This window comes from Phocoena phocoena, chromosome 18 (assembly GCF_963924675.1).
Source record: "Phocoena phocoena chromosome 18, mPhoPho1.1, whole genome shotgun sequence".
Taxonomy (NCBI): domain Eukaryota; kingdom Metazoa; phylum Chordata; class Mammalia; order Artiodactyla; family Phocoenidae; genus Phocoena; species Phocoena phocoena.
Genome location: NC_089236.1, coordinates 66640255 through 66655477, shown reverse-complemented (window position 1 = coordinate 66655477; position 15223 = coordinate 66640255). Strand labels below are relative to the sequence as shown.

Sequence of the window (15223 nt, the reverse complement as noted above, 5' to 3'; positions counted from 1 at the left end):
AGTCAAACTGAATTTATTTTACTTTTTTTTTTTTTTTTTTTTTTTGCGGTACACGGGCCTCTCACTGCTGTGGCCTCTCCCATTGAGGAGCACAGGCTCCGGACGCGCAGGCTCAGCGGCCATGGCTCACGGGCCCAGCCGCTCCGCGGCATGTGGGGTCTTCCCGGACCGGGGCACGAACCCGTGTCCCCTGCATCGGCAGGCGGACTCTCAACCACTGCGCCACCAGGGAAGCTCTATTTTACTTTTAAAGAGAGTCATAAAGCTACTTTAAAATTCATATTTAGAATATAAAATGAATTTAGTAAACACAATACTTTAGTTCAGATATTCAGTTTTAATTGAATTCAATTTGCTTTTATTGAACTTAAATTGTTCATTTGTTTCATTTTCTTAGCACCTTGGAAATATATAGGAAAACACAGGGAAGATTGAGAAGTAGGGTTCAAGTGGGGCTTTTATCTTTATTTAGTTGAATTTTTGGACCTAATCTTGGGAAAATACTAATCTGAGATATAAAGGCCAGATACTACACATAGAGAAGAGCAGTTGTCAGCTCCTGGCAGTAAACTTTAGAGGACAGAAATTACATTTGTGCTCAAGAACAGTGAAAATAGATTTAAAAGAGGGCAGAAATGGTAGGTAGATTTTGGAAAGTTCTCTGTGGCAGTGTATGGGGAAATTTTCATAACAGGAACGTTGTGACGTGTAACTTGGAAAGGCTACAGGTTATTCAAGAGATAGAGCCCTCTGGGCTCCTCCACCTGGTAATCAGTGATCTGCAGGGCGTGTGATGCATTGTTGTTCCTCGTTGATCGGATCAGTAGTTAAAACTACTATAATTGCCTTAAAGGAGAAAAAAGAAAATATGTGAGGGTATTTATATCTTCTGACATTTTTAGCACAAAATAAACAATCAAAGAAAGAAGTTCTCAGGAAGGATCAGAGCATGTAGAATAAAAAGTATGAAAAGGTTGATGAATGAAAGAGAATGATTCAGGAAAGAGGAGAGGAAGGAAATGTCCTATTAAGTTATATCCTGGATCTGGAGAGAGGTGCTTTGCAACCAGTACTTTAACATTGTCGATTTGGGGAAAGAAAGTGAAGGGGGAATTACTTTTCTCTTTCTTCCTATCGCCTACCCTTGTCGCGTTTTGGGTTGTAGAGCTGGTACCAAGCCCACGCCCTAACCCTTCTTCCTCTGATTCCCAAGGAGCCAGAGCCTCCGTGCCTCAGTGTCAGGTCGGCCCAGGTTCACACAGGCTGTGTCCAAGCCCAGCTCTCACCCCCAGGGAGACTAGGACAGTAAGAGGGAGTGGCAATGAGCAGGTAAAAGGGCAGGTAGGACTGAGGAAATTTGAGGAGTTCCATAAATGTGTTTTATATATCTACCTTAGATGCATTTGCCTTAGAGCTACTTAATAGTCACCCCAGCCACAGAATGGACCAGACTCTGGTCAGGTCCAAGTGCTCAAGAAACTGACTCTGGTACATACTGGATGTTACTCATTTTGACAGCCAGCCTGTTCCTGCTTGAGTAATATCACTACAGTATAACTACCAGAAAGATAGAGTAACAAAGGTGTCTTGATATTCGCACTTGCGGAGTTTTTCTATATCTTAATAAAGTTGTCTGGCTCACCGTTCTTTTGCGCTCTGGATTAAATATGTATTTGTAATGCAAGCAACATTAAAATTCAATATTATAAAATCAATTCAGTATTAAAATTCGATTTGGTTAATATCTGAATGCCTAGTACGCTGTAGAGACTGCTAGATATCAGGGGTGTAGTGGTGAGCAAGACAGAAACATCTTGCTTAAGCAAAATTTACAGTCTAGGAGGATAACTGATATTAAATAATTGTATTATGATAAGGTTTGTAAAAGATAAAGTGCAGTGCTTTGAGAGCTTTTAACTCCAGGGATTTAAACTTGTTCTTGATGGAACATGGGGACAGAGCATATCAAATTTCTTCAAGGAAGTGATATTTAAGGATGAATCAGGCAAAGTGGGGAGTTGAGGTTCTGCAAGCATGACATATTTGAGAAAATGCATTGTCTAGTATGGCCAGACTCTGCAGTGAGGAAGAATTAGAAGAAGCTTAGGTCGCACAGGTGGGCAAAGATCAGATTGTGAAACCAGGTTCTGGGTTTTGGCCTTTTGTCTCAAGGGCAGGAGAAGCCAGTGAAGGCTTCTAAGCAAATTTAAAGATAGTGACTTTTCAAAAGGAGAAAGCATGAGAGGTTATTTAACAATCCAGAGATATAAGTTTTCCTGATAAATAAACCTAGCATATTTCAAGAACCAGATATTTTCTATTGGTATTCAAAATTCAAGATTTGAGAAGAGCAAGGAGGAAACTAGTGCTTGTTGAGGGCAACTGTGTGCTCAGTAGGAAATTCATTTAATCGTAATACCCTATCAAGTGATTATTACTATTCTCTTTTTTATTGATGGGGAAACAAAGACTCAGATCTCACATAAAGATAGGGACATAGCTAGTAAATAGTTGCAGGATTTGAAATTTCATGCCCTTTTCAACGTACCACAGTATGTAACTCTATCTAGTTTTTCTATTGGTGGTTTTCCTTGGAAACTAGGTTGTGATAACAAAGATGATTGTTACAAAAGCTATGAGGAATATTATAATTCTGTCACACAAAAGTCAATAAGATCAATAAGCATCATAAAATTTTTTAAATGGAGAGAACATTGGCAATACCATCCAAAATTCTTATTTTACAAACGAGAAAATTTAGACTCAAGGAATTAAGAACTTCAAGAAGCCCCACATGAAGAAGTAGTGTTATAGCTCCGACTAAATCTTACTCCTGGTGATTTATGATATTTAACCTAGTACTCTTTTTATCACGCTCATCTTCTAATAGATTTGGGGGGGGGGTAGAAACTCTCCTTTGTAAAGCAGTGGTCAGAGCTGTCTAGGATACAGACATGCTGAACTGATGTCATACAGAGCAGCTTGAAATACTTCTAAAACAGCCTTCCTAAGAGTTTAGATATTAGATCTCTGCTTTTTAGATGTAGATCTCTGTTGTCCTCCCTGAGAACTGTACTCTAAAGCCCATATATTGCTTTATTCTAATTCTTTTCATTTCCGAAAGGTGAAGTGATTTCCATGAATGGATTTTTGAATGAAGCACTTAGGTTACATAAAATAAATATAAATTTTAACACTTGGTTTCAAAAAGTAATAATCAAAATTCCTCCTTGCCTGGTAGATTTTTACCTTCTCAAACATGAACATGAACATGCTTTACCACAGTCTATACAGCCTTATCCGTCTTTGCAGATACAGGGAAGCACTGCGTTCCTATAGCCTTCACGTCCCGGCTCTTGCACTCTACTGGCTGAGTGACTGGGCAGGAGGCTTCACCTCTCTGAGCCTCACTGGTGTCGCTTGAGACTTCCTGAGGTTGTTTTGAGACACAGAATGAACTTGATAAACAGTAGTTTAAAGAATCAAACTGCCCTAACTTTTTGTCAGTAGGGTTATTTATTGATGTTGTTACTTTTAGCAGTAATACTTTCTAACATGTTTAAGAGCTATCAAATTATTATTATATATGTAATTAGAAATTTTAGTATGTATTCTCAACAGATGTGAACTTTCATACTTTAATGGGGTTTCCCCTGCATTAAAATCTTATATTTTAGGTCATGTTTGATTTTACCTTGTTTTTGTAGTAGCTTTATCAAAAGGGTGACCTACTGTATTTTTTCCTTTCATTTTTGACCTGCTCAGTGGTGAGTATATCCTCACTTCTTTAGTGAAGAGTATAATAAATATACCTTGTTGTCTTATCCTTTAAATAAGAAAATTTTGTTACCACTTTAAAAAAAACCTCCGCATAAGTTTACCCTGGATAACTAGACTCCTTGTCTTATTTGTTAATGAGTTTAATAGTGTATTTTCCTGCTATTAATAAAAATACCAGTGAAACTTGTTTCTAATGCTTTGAGAAATCTATAAACTTTACAGGATTTAATAAAAATTTTTGGCAAATCAAAACAAAACATTTCTTTTCTTTAAACATGAAGTCTTTTGGATATGCTGAAACTAGAAGGAAAAGTGATGAACGGCCTTCGCAATCTTGGGATCAAAGAAGAACATATGAGCAAATTTTTAAAGTTAAGCTCGCCTGATTGGGACGATACCTATGCATTAGATATTAGACATTCTTCCATAATGGTAAGTATGCATGTAATTGCTCGCTTTAAAACCTTTAGTGGACTTCCGAGTTAACATAAAACCAAATATTGGCAGACTTTAGAGTAAATGTAAGCATTTTGAAAGATGTTGTAGGAGAACTCAGTGAGAAGAAAAAGTTAAAACTACAGACTCATCCCGTCTCACCCTTACATCTTCTTTCCCCTTCCTGGTATTCTCTGTACTTCCTCACGAGAATATCTACTCAGCTCCTTCACTATCCTTTCCAGCTTTAAAGATAAAAACAAGTGAGAACAACAGAATACCCACATGAGCAACAACAAAATACCAAATGGTTAAAATCTGAGGAATATAAGAATACCACCTTAATATAATGGAAATCTTGCCTAACCATTTGCAGTGGCCTCCTAACGTTCTGGTCCATGTATTATAGCCTAAGTGAATTTTTTTGGAAATCTGATCACATCACTTTCTCCTTGCTTAAAGCACAAAAAAAGTCCATCATATGGCCTAATAGGTGTAAATGGCCTACTACCTCCTCTCATATCTTAAACTATGATATATTCTTTTTTACCACTCTCTCTTATCCCGTGCTTGGAAAGCAGTTCTTCCTCTCTTTATCCAGTTGACCCCTACTCTTTTTTCAGACTTCAGCTCCAAAAAATACTTCCTGAGAGAAGCTTTCCTTAACTATCCAAAGTAGATGATTATTTCATATACGCATTGTGTCAAGAAATCCTCAAGTTCACCCTCAGGTTCAGTGGGTTTGCTAAAAGGACTGACAAGGCCTGGAAGTTGTTATACTCATGGTTACGATTTATTAGAGCAGAAGAATACCAAGCAGTATCAGAAGCAGAAAGGGCATGGGGTGAAGTCCAGAGGAAACCAAGTACAGGCTTCCAGGGGTTCCTCCTAGTGGAGCTGTGCAGGACATGCTGAATTGGATGTGTGACAGTCCGTGCAAAGTGCTGCCTACTAGGGGAGCTGACTTGAGCCTGAGAGTTCAGGGTTTTTAAGAGGGGTCTGGCACTTAAGCATATAATGGCCATGTGACTGATGTTAGTCACTGAAACTCCAGACCCTGAGAGAAAAAGCAGGTATTCATTATAAATCATACCATTTGTAAAAACTCTGTACAAACTGCTAGAGCATGCAGCAGGCCCTCAGCGTGCAAAACACTCTTTATCAGTCAGAACATTCCAAGAGCTCAATTCCCAGGAGCCAACCTCGAGAACCTTTATCAGGAACACAGGCCCTTCTTGGGAATGTGCAAGGTGTGGGCAGCCCAGGCTTGCTGACTTAATCCTCTCTCTCTCTCTCTCTCTCTCTTTCTTTCTTTCTTTCTCTTTCTCTCTCTCTCTCTCTCTCTCTCTCTCTCACACACACACACACACGTGTGTGTGTATGTATCTATATTTATTATGTTATAGAACTACCAATCGCTCTGTGTACTTAGCACAGTTATAATTTTAACATTTATCCTGTGGTTCTTTGTGATGTCTTTGTTTCTTACTTGACTATATAAACTTCATGAAGGTAGGAATTTTTTCCATTTTTTCTCTCACCATTGTATCCCTGGCTGTAGTAGGTACTCAATAAATATAAATATTCCTTGAATGAATAAGTAAATACTTATCTCAAACCAACATAAAACATAATTTTAACAGTGAAACTCTGGAAGCATTCCACTTAGAACATAATATAAGTATGTTCATTCACTGATATGATTTAACATTATTATAAAAAGTATTAACTATTAGAAATGAGAAAATAAAAATGTTGCATGACATAAGCTTATGTAACTAAAATTCCTTAAGGGAAGCATTTATAATTAATAAGAGATTTTAGTAATATGGGTTTGAAGTAACTGTAAACAGATCAAAAGCTTTTTTTCCAAAAACCATTTGGAAGACATAATGATTTATTCATAATAACATAAAAATTTAAATACCCTGATAATATCTTAATAACTACTATGTGATAAAATAGTCTTAATAACTAATAATAAAAACTACAACTTAACTGATGAATTAGAAAAGAAGGATAAAAGGACACATGGAGAGTGTTAATTGGCATAGCCTTTTAAAAAATTATGGCTGCGGTGCTGTTAAGAAACTGTTCATATATACTTGAGCTAGTAATTTCACTGGAAACCTCCATAAAGAAGTAGGAAATGGAGAAAAATCATTATATCCAAAGATATCATTACTGCATATTTTTGAAACAACTAGAAATGAGTTAGCTATAAACAGAAATTTGTAAGTTGTATAACCACACAATTATTATTCAGAGATCAAAATTATGTTTATAGATGTGTTTTAATAACCAGGGATAATGACTATGTCCTCATGTAAAGTAAAAAGTATAGATTTATATGATATCATCATGTGAAAAGATGGACAGAGGATCAGAAGGAAATCTATCAAAATATTAAGTTACTAATGGGTGATGTGGTTTGATCGGTATTTTTTTTTCATGCTTTTCTGTAAATTTCAGATTTTAACAATGGGCATTATTATATGATCAGGGAAAAAAAGTTTTTAAGGGAAAAAAACCATAACTTCACTGGACATCATACTGTTTGTTTTCCTGTAGAAATTTAAGGGATTCCCTCTGAAGTGTTGCAGTTGTTACAGTTACTTTTGTCCTGTGGGAACAGCCGTCCCACTTATAGACTTAGTTCACCATCCAAGAATCATGGAACAATAACAGCACCAAAGAACTACCATATTCCCTGAACATCAGAGACCTCAGACTGAGGACAAACCACATATGTTATTAATTAGTTACCATCGTATTTTCTAGAACAATTTTCTAAATGATTTGTTTGTTGATACTGTTTTTTTTTTAACTACTCTTTAGACCATATTCTCTCATTAGCTAGATTTTACTCTTTCTTGGATATCTTTAAACTCTATAGCAGATATCTTTTCTAATAATGTTTTATCAGGAAAAGGAATGACCATGTTAGTAATCTTAATACTTTGTACCTTTTATTTTAAGCATTTATGCTTTTGATCATTTTTAGAAGAATGCTGAGAGTAAGTCACACTGATAAAATGAGGGAAGTAATTTTCAAGGCTATTCTGGACATAAGAAATAGACCTGTAAAGAAACTGTCCAGCTGCATTTATAAAGTAGCATCCTGATCCTCTAAGGTAGGCCGTGGAAGACAGTCACTCACATGGGGGGAGCAGCCCTGATGCTCTTCCCATTGCCTCCACCGCCCACAGAGTTGCAAAGTCTCCTCCTATACTGCTATAAAGTCTCCTTTCTTGCCCAACTCTTCGACACCTTCGAGAGGCTTTCTTTTACAAGGAACTTCTATCTGAGAGTGTCATGAAGTAATTTTTACTGAGGTAAAATATACATAAGGTAATGCTTTTTTAACCATTTTAAGTGTGTAATCCATTGGCATTAAGTAGATTCACAGTCTCGTCCAACCATCACCATTATCCATTTCCAGAACTTTTTCATTATTTCAAATAGAAACCCATTCCCTTCTCCTCTAAGTCCCCAGTAACCTCTGTTCTACTTTTTGTCTCTATGAATTTCCTATTCCAAGTACTTCATGTAAGGTTAATAATACAGTATTTGTCCATTTATGCCTGGCTTATTTCACTAGGTGTAATGTTTTCAGGGTTCATCCGTATTGTTGCATGTATCAGAATTTCATTCCTTTTAAAGACTAATAATTTTTAAAGTATCTTTTTTACATACTATTAAGGGAAGCTTCATGTCTCAATTAAATGCTTCTGTTTTTCCACTTGGAAAGTGCCTGCCTGGGTAGAAAATTATTTCTGAGGCTTTATTCTCTAGATACCTTAAAAAAATCAACTGGCACAAATGCAGAGCTCTGAGGTCTCAGTACTCTTCAGCTTGGTCTGTTAGAGCAGCAAAATTAGCTCACACATTAGCTTTATTTTTGTTTCATAGCATTTGCTACCACCCAATATGATATATATTTGTTTATAATAATCTTCCAGTGGAATGTAAGTGCCACAAAAACCAGGACTTTGTTAAATATCGTCAACATACATCAGGTCCTGTTGAATAGGAAGCACTCCAAAAAAATCATTGACTATCTTAATGTCAAAACAGAGTTATTCATGAATGAAAGCAATACTTTGCTTTTAATTCTTTTTCCCCTGGATCTGTCTCCCCACTTACTTTTTATCTTTACAGCGAAAGCTGAGGCCCTTTTTATCTTTACAGAGAAAGCTGAGGCCCTGAGTTAAATCACTTCTGACCTCTGTGTTTATACCCTCCCCCTCAAAAAATCTTGGTGGTTTATTTCTTAAAAGTCTAATTGACAGTTAAGTAAGAATCTGAGGTTCATTGGTATTCTTCCATCCCTGATTTACCATTCCAGCTTTCTCTGTCTCAGACATCAGGAATCACCTCAGGTGTCACTGGAATTTTGTTAAGAGTCAGTAAAAACAATCATAGGATTTTATGTTTGGCTCCTTTGGGTTGTAATTTATTTTCAGTTCACTGTGGCAGACCACGAACAGTGACAGAGGCTTTGGTCATATTCTAGCAAAACTACCCCTGCAACTATTTTCTGTACTGTGATGTTGATGATGTAGCCGTATTCCTGGGGCGTTTATTATAACTTTCTTTAATTTTCTTTAATGTTCCCAAGTCACTCTAGCCACTTGTCATTATATAAAAACAATTCTAATTTTTTGTTATTGTCACCAAGATGATAGTGATATGATTTTTTTAAAAAAGGCACCAGTAGGCACAGGCAGAGCTTATAAGTTCTTTAGCTAAGAGTGTAACTTGCCAACCACAGTGGACCCCACAGTCATAAAGGCAAGTTTCCCTGTCCACGTCCAGTCATGATGTTGTAAATCAGTTGACTATAGACATGTGGGTTTATTTCTGGACTTTCAGTTCAATTCTGTTGATCTGTATCTTATCCTTATGCCAGCACCACACTGTTGTTTGTTTTTTTTTTTTTAAACTGTAGCTTTGTAGTAACTTTAAAAATCGGGAATTTTGAGTCCTCCAACTTTATTCTTCTTTTTTAAGATTGTCTTGGCGTCCTTGCACCTTTTCCTTTCATTATAAATTATGGAGTCAGCTTGTCCATTTCTGTTAAAAAGAAAAAAAAGACAGCTGGAGTTTTTATTGAGATTTTGTTGAATCTATAGATCAATTTAAGGAATATTGCTATTGAAATATATTACATCTTCCAATCCATGAACATGGGATGCCTTTCCATTTATTTAGATCTTCTTTAATTTCTTGCAACAATGTTTTGTAGCTTTCAGTGTTAAGTCTCAGACTTTTAAAATTATTTCTAAGTATTTTACCCTTTTTTATGTCCCTATAAATGGAATTGTTTTCTTATGTTTAATTTAGGATTTTTCATTGCCTTTTTTGTTGTTGTTGAAAACTGGACATCTTGAATATTGTATTGTGGCACTTCTGGAAGTCAGATTCTCACCTCTCCCCAGGGTTTGTTATTGCTGTTTGCTGCTGTTTTTGTTATTTGTTTAGTGACTAATTTTATAAAGTCTGTGTTCTTTTTCATGTGTGGCCACAGAAGTGTCTGTTATGTTAGCCTAGTCATCTGCTAAGTATTGGACAGAGATTTACTTACACGCCTCAAACCAGAAAATCTCCCAGTCTTTGCACAGGGGCTCTGTGTGTGTGGCACATGGAGGGAGGGGGAGCAGCACACGCTAAACATTCAATCAGGTGGTCTGCATCTCTGCATTATCCTTCAGTTCTTGTTTGCATAGAGCTTGGAAGCCAGGGGTGAGAAGAATGTAGGGCCTTCTCAGGTCTTTCCTGAGCATGCATGTGTTCCTGGGCATGCACATGGCCTTGTAGATTTCCAGGAATACGTCAGAACTTCTCAAAGCCCTGTTTCCCAAAACATCTCATTCCCCAGCCTTTCCTCACTAAGTTTGTGGTTACTCTATTGTGTGTCCCAGCTATTTTCTGTTGTCTCAGGAGTGACTAAAACATTTGCCTGTAAATGTTTTCCATAAATCAGAGTAGCAGCTTTAACACTAGGCAAATCACAAGTTAGGCAGGATAAAGGCAAGACTTTTTAGAAGGTTTTCTAGGGAGTCACCAGACAGTTCAAACAAAAAGTTACAATTCATTCAGAATAAAGTCCATTCTACTGCTTCTGGTAATATTGGTACTGGAATGTGAGCTGTCATTTTCAAGGCTACTGATTAGCTTGGTAGCAGGAGATGGGACTAAGGTAAGTTATAATGCCACACATCTCTGTTCTTACTGAGATGCAGCCATTTTTCTTGAATAAACACTCTCAGCGTTGCTGCAAGCGTTTGGTTAGTTTTCATGGTTCTGAAAATGTTCATTCCCACAGATTTTCTAGTTTTTCCATTTTCTGTATAAGGACAGAGTTTTGGAGTTCCTTGCTCAGCCATTTTAGCTAATGTCACTCCCCAAAGAGAGCCCAGAAGATGTGAACTGTAAGTCTTTTAAGTTCTTTGCTTCTCTCAGAAAGAGAGTCAGCCTCTAACAGCATGACCCATTATGTGATTATTTGTTGACCTGTATAGCTCCTTGGATGTTCAGGAAATTGTCTTCCAGGTTCTAATCTATAAATGACAGTATCTCTTTTTCAGTATCTTGGAAGCCTAGTAGATAGAAAGGCCCGAGTTATGACCAACAGAATTGATGGAGGTAGATCACTGGAGTGTCAGTGCCAGTTCTGCATGCGAATTTGTGAAGCGCTTTTCCAGTTACTGTTGCTGCTTTTGTGTACTCACCTGAGACTAAGGAAAGGGGCGGTTCAGTGTCTGTGGGCCTAGTCAATGTGATGTCCAGTGTTGTCTCAGTAGTTCTCCAGAATGGATCCACGTATTACGTCAATTACTTCACCCAACACCCATGGCTGTAAATCAGGCCATTTCTCTAGCTTTCTAACTTGAGTATTTGTGATGAGAATCACGTAGGACACTTGTTTTAAATAGGGATGATTTAGTAGGCCTGAAGTGGTGCCAAGGAATCTGCATATTAAATAGACACATGCAGCTGTTTTGATCCACATTAGAAGTGACTCTATCTCCAGTCATTAATTCAAGGTCAGTGGGACTAATACATAAAGCATAATGCCAGTTTCTCACTTGAAGTGAAAACTACAACTCACCACCAAGGGGATCGGATATTCACATCCTCTACATGGTGCCACCTTCTCCTCTGACCTAGGATTCCCGCAGGAGAACAGTTAACTAATCTAGACATTGCGGACTGAGTCTACAGCAAGTTCCAGTTCTCACAGGATCCCTGGCCTATTGTGAGGGATTTAGAACCGTTCCCATTACCTTCACATCTTGGCAAGAATTACCTCAGAAACATAAATAAGAGACAATACTACTGATTTTTCCAGGGAGACTAAAGTTCTCCCTTCTATCTCAGTACCACCAAGACAAATTTTAGTGGAAAAAAGCTAATCCCAGAACCCATCATACTTGTTAGCCACTAAAATAGAAATTGTCACAACTGTCAACTGTCATCCCCCCTCAGATGTCTTATAGACGAGGATGTCTGAAACCGAGTTAACTCCTTCTCTGCTTTCCTGTCCTCTCCCCTGGAAAAGCCTACTTCGTAAAGCTTAATGTCTCTCTGCTGATACAGTGTTCCTCTCTGAAAGCCATGAATTACCCTAGATTTCTCCCTCCTCTTCATCCCTCTTTGTGTGTGTCTCTTAATTCTGCCTTCTCTCTGAAACCACTGCCTCTGACTTAAGTAAGCCCTCCAGAAATTCATGTCTAGATTATTGCAAAAGCCTCCTCATTTCTTCAGGTATTGCGTTGTCCCATTTGTCCTCTCCTCTCTGACTTTGAGCTACAGGTACGTTAGACCTTTTGCCTGTGTCACTCATCTCTCTTACACTTTGTTTTGACTTTGCATTATTTTTGTTTGCTTTAGTTAATATACATTCTGTTGATCTGTCATCCTGTTTCCTAATCCCTGTCTCTTCTTTTGTGTCTGGTCTGCAATTAAAACCACCTGATAAGTTGGTCCATTTCTTAATTACGGACACTTTTAAATTCTAAAATATCCCTTTGGTTCTTTTTTTTTTTTTAATAGGTTTTAGTTCTCTGTTAAAAGTTTCCATCTTTCCATCTATTTTTGTTCTTTTTAAAATGTATATGAATTGTTATTTTAAAGTCCTTGCCTAAGTCCCTTTCTATTGTCTGGTTTTTTTCTCCTGCATTTTGATATTTGGTCCTTTTCTTTTGGCATGACAGTTTTTGGTAAGAACCAGAAGCTGCTGATGAAAAGTTACAGAAGCAAACAATTGTAAGGTCTGTTCTGGCAGTCCGGGTACCAGACGCTTACTTGATTCTGTTGAGGCTTGAGTTTAGGCTGTGTGAGAGTTCTTCTGTTTTGTGTCTTACTCCTAGCGTCTGGCCCTACTGGGTCTCAAATGAAAGTTCAGTGTTTAGCAAAGTCCTTCCACCTTGAGCTCCAACCTCTGTCTCTTCAGTAACATGTTATGCCTGCAGCTTCAACCTCCGTGTTTCTGTTTTCTCCTGGCCTTTTTGCGGGGGGAGGCGTGTTGCCATGTGTATGTGTAGATGAGTAGTCAGCAAATGAGAGGAGTTTCTGCGGAGATTTCTTTGGTTTCTTCTCTGCGGTTTCCTCCTCTGCTGGACTTGCCCCCATCTCACATCTCATCAGTTTGGCAGCCCTAACTTTCTCTTCTGTCTTTCCCAATATGTAGGAAATACATCTTCCCTACACTGAGACAGCGCAATATGACTGTCACTCTCTGTTGGAATTCTCTTCCTCCAGGCTGCAATTTGGAAAATGCCCCCAGCAACAAAGTTGAGGAGCTTGCCTCGTCTGCCTCCTGCTTTCAAGGATTGTAACTCCTCAGTTGTTAATTGTTGGTTGACCCCTACCTCCATGCTTCTAGACAGTGCTTTTCTCTACCTTTTGTCATTGTTTCGGGGTGGGGGGGCGAAAGGCTAGTCTAATATAAGCTATTCCATCTTTATTAGAACTGGACATCCAAAATGTCGGTTTTAAACATTTAACTTTTGTTAAGTCGTTTTATTTTCCTTATGTCCAAGCTTTTAAATTTTAGAGGAAAGGTAAATGACCTCCTTGCCTCCTGTACCTTAAATGGTTTATCGGAGTAATTTTTATACAATTTTATTTTTTAGTATGAAAAACAAACATATGAGTAAATGGAGTCAATTGTTTTGGAAGGGGAAGGCTTAATGTAGAAGGCTATGGGAATATAAAATTTTTGCACATATATGTTCCTTAAAGAATGTTCAACTAGCTTCTTATACTTAATCAGAAATGTAGAAAATCTTGTGTATATTTCACTTGCTATTTGACAGTGAAATCCGGCTTTGAAAATGATTTAAGTATTAATATAGCTTTCACAGATTTCTGGATTCTTTTCTAGTGGATTAATGACTTAGAAACTGATGATTTGTATGTTATGTGGCCTTCAAGTTGCCGGGAACTCTTGAAGCCAGTGTCCCCTGGAAGTATACCTTTCATAAGGCGTAATTTTCATAATTTGGTAAGTTTTATACTTTGAAATTTTGTATACATCTTTTATAAAGATATCACCATTCTTTTTGGACTACCCTGCTCTTGGTAAATAGGCATGTGAGTAATAAGGAAAGGGGTATTTGCCTGATGCAACAAGCTTGAGGTGGCATGGCTGACTAGGTATCAAAAGCTAGCAGTGTCACATAACCTGCCTTTTATTATTTAACCCTCATGTGCTTTTATAATACCATCATTAAATTGATGGGTTACTGTTATATTTTCTAAAAGCAATTTATGATCGAACTTTTCTTCCTTCTTTATTATAAAGAACTAATTTAAGTACATTTCAGGGAAAAGTACATAAATACTACTATGTGATCTGTGATATAAATGTTCATTATTACAATGTTAAATAACCTTATAGAACTTTGTAATGTGGAGAAAACACCTAGGGCTTTATATTTTTTTCACATAGGAATTGAATATCTTAGTTCCTACAGCAGATGTTAATGCTGTTATTTTTTGGATCAAAATTCAATTTCTATTTCCTTTTTTAAAAAACTCATCACAGAAGATCCAACGAACACTTAGAATAAGGTATTTCACTTCTTGTAAAAAATATTTACTTAGTGCTGTGCTTCAAAAAGAGGATGAATAACCTGATTAAATTTTGTGTATTATATTTTGGTGTGTAGCTTTTAGAAATTTGTAAACTGTGAAATTCTTTCTTTTGTACGTTCCTCAAAATTCTTTAAAATTGCTAGAAAATTTTAAAAATTGTACCTTGAATTTCATGCTTTTAGCTACAGAAATTAGATTAAGTTTCAATTTCATGAAAATTATGAAGTGTTAGAACAAAGTGGTGATTATAGTCTATCTACTTTTTTTTAGGTTCTGTTTATTGATCCGGCTCAAGAATATACCGTGGACTTTATAAAACTTGCCGAACTTTTCTTTTATCATAAAATTCCTCTTAGGTAATTATCAATTTATAACAGACTGTCAACTGAAGGAAATCCAGTGATGTTCATGTTGTGTCACACGGAGTGTCAATGTTGAATTCAAAGTGATGGTCATCTCTAGTGCCTGACAAGACATAGCTGTGTGCTGTGAAAAATCATACACCTTTATGGTCGACTCCATTAATCAGAGCTGCTTGGTAGTCTTGTTTACCCTGTTACCTTCCTGAGAGAATGATTGTCACTTGGGTACTTAAGGATGGGTCCATTTCCCGTGGTCGTGTTAGGAATACACTTCCCTCCACTTTTTCTTTCTGGAAAAAAATAGCTATTTGATAATGTCACCACCAGAGAGAGTTTTACATTTTGGAGGAATCCAACAGAGATGAGGATTTTGGTGAAAAGGCATTACAAATCAAAGCTTTTCAAATAATAATACTCCCCTTTACCCCAGATACTAACACATTCCCTCCATCTAGATGTTCCAGTCTAATAATATTTAAAAATCGTGGTTTATTGTGGTTCAAGAGGCAGTTGTAACATCTCTCATTCATCCTCTTTCCTAG

At 37.1% G+C, this 15223-nt stretch overlaps 1 protein-coding gene across 1 annotated transcript in view; it reads left to right on the top strand.

Moving 5' to 3' along the window:
* Positions 1 to 15223, top strand: part of UGGT2 (UDP-glucose glycoprotein glucosyltransferase 2) — a 163637-nt gene that overhangs the window by 55820 nt on the left and 92594 nt on the right. The window contains exons 12-14 of the mRNA XM_065895938.1: positions 4062 to 4212; positions 13607 to 13726; positions 14590 to 14675. Of these exons, the coding sequence (XP_065752010.1) occupies positions 4062 to 4212; positions 13607 to 13726; positions 14590 to 14675 (357 nt within the window). The remainder of the gene's footprint in view (positions 1 to 4061; positions 4213 to 13606; positions 13727 to 14589; positions 14676 to 15223) is intronic.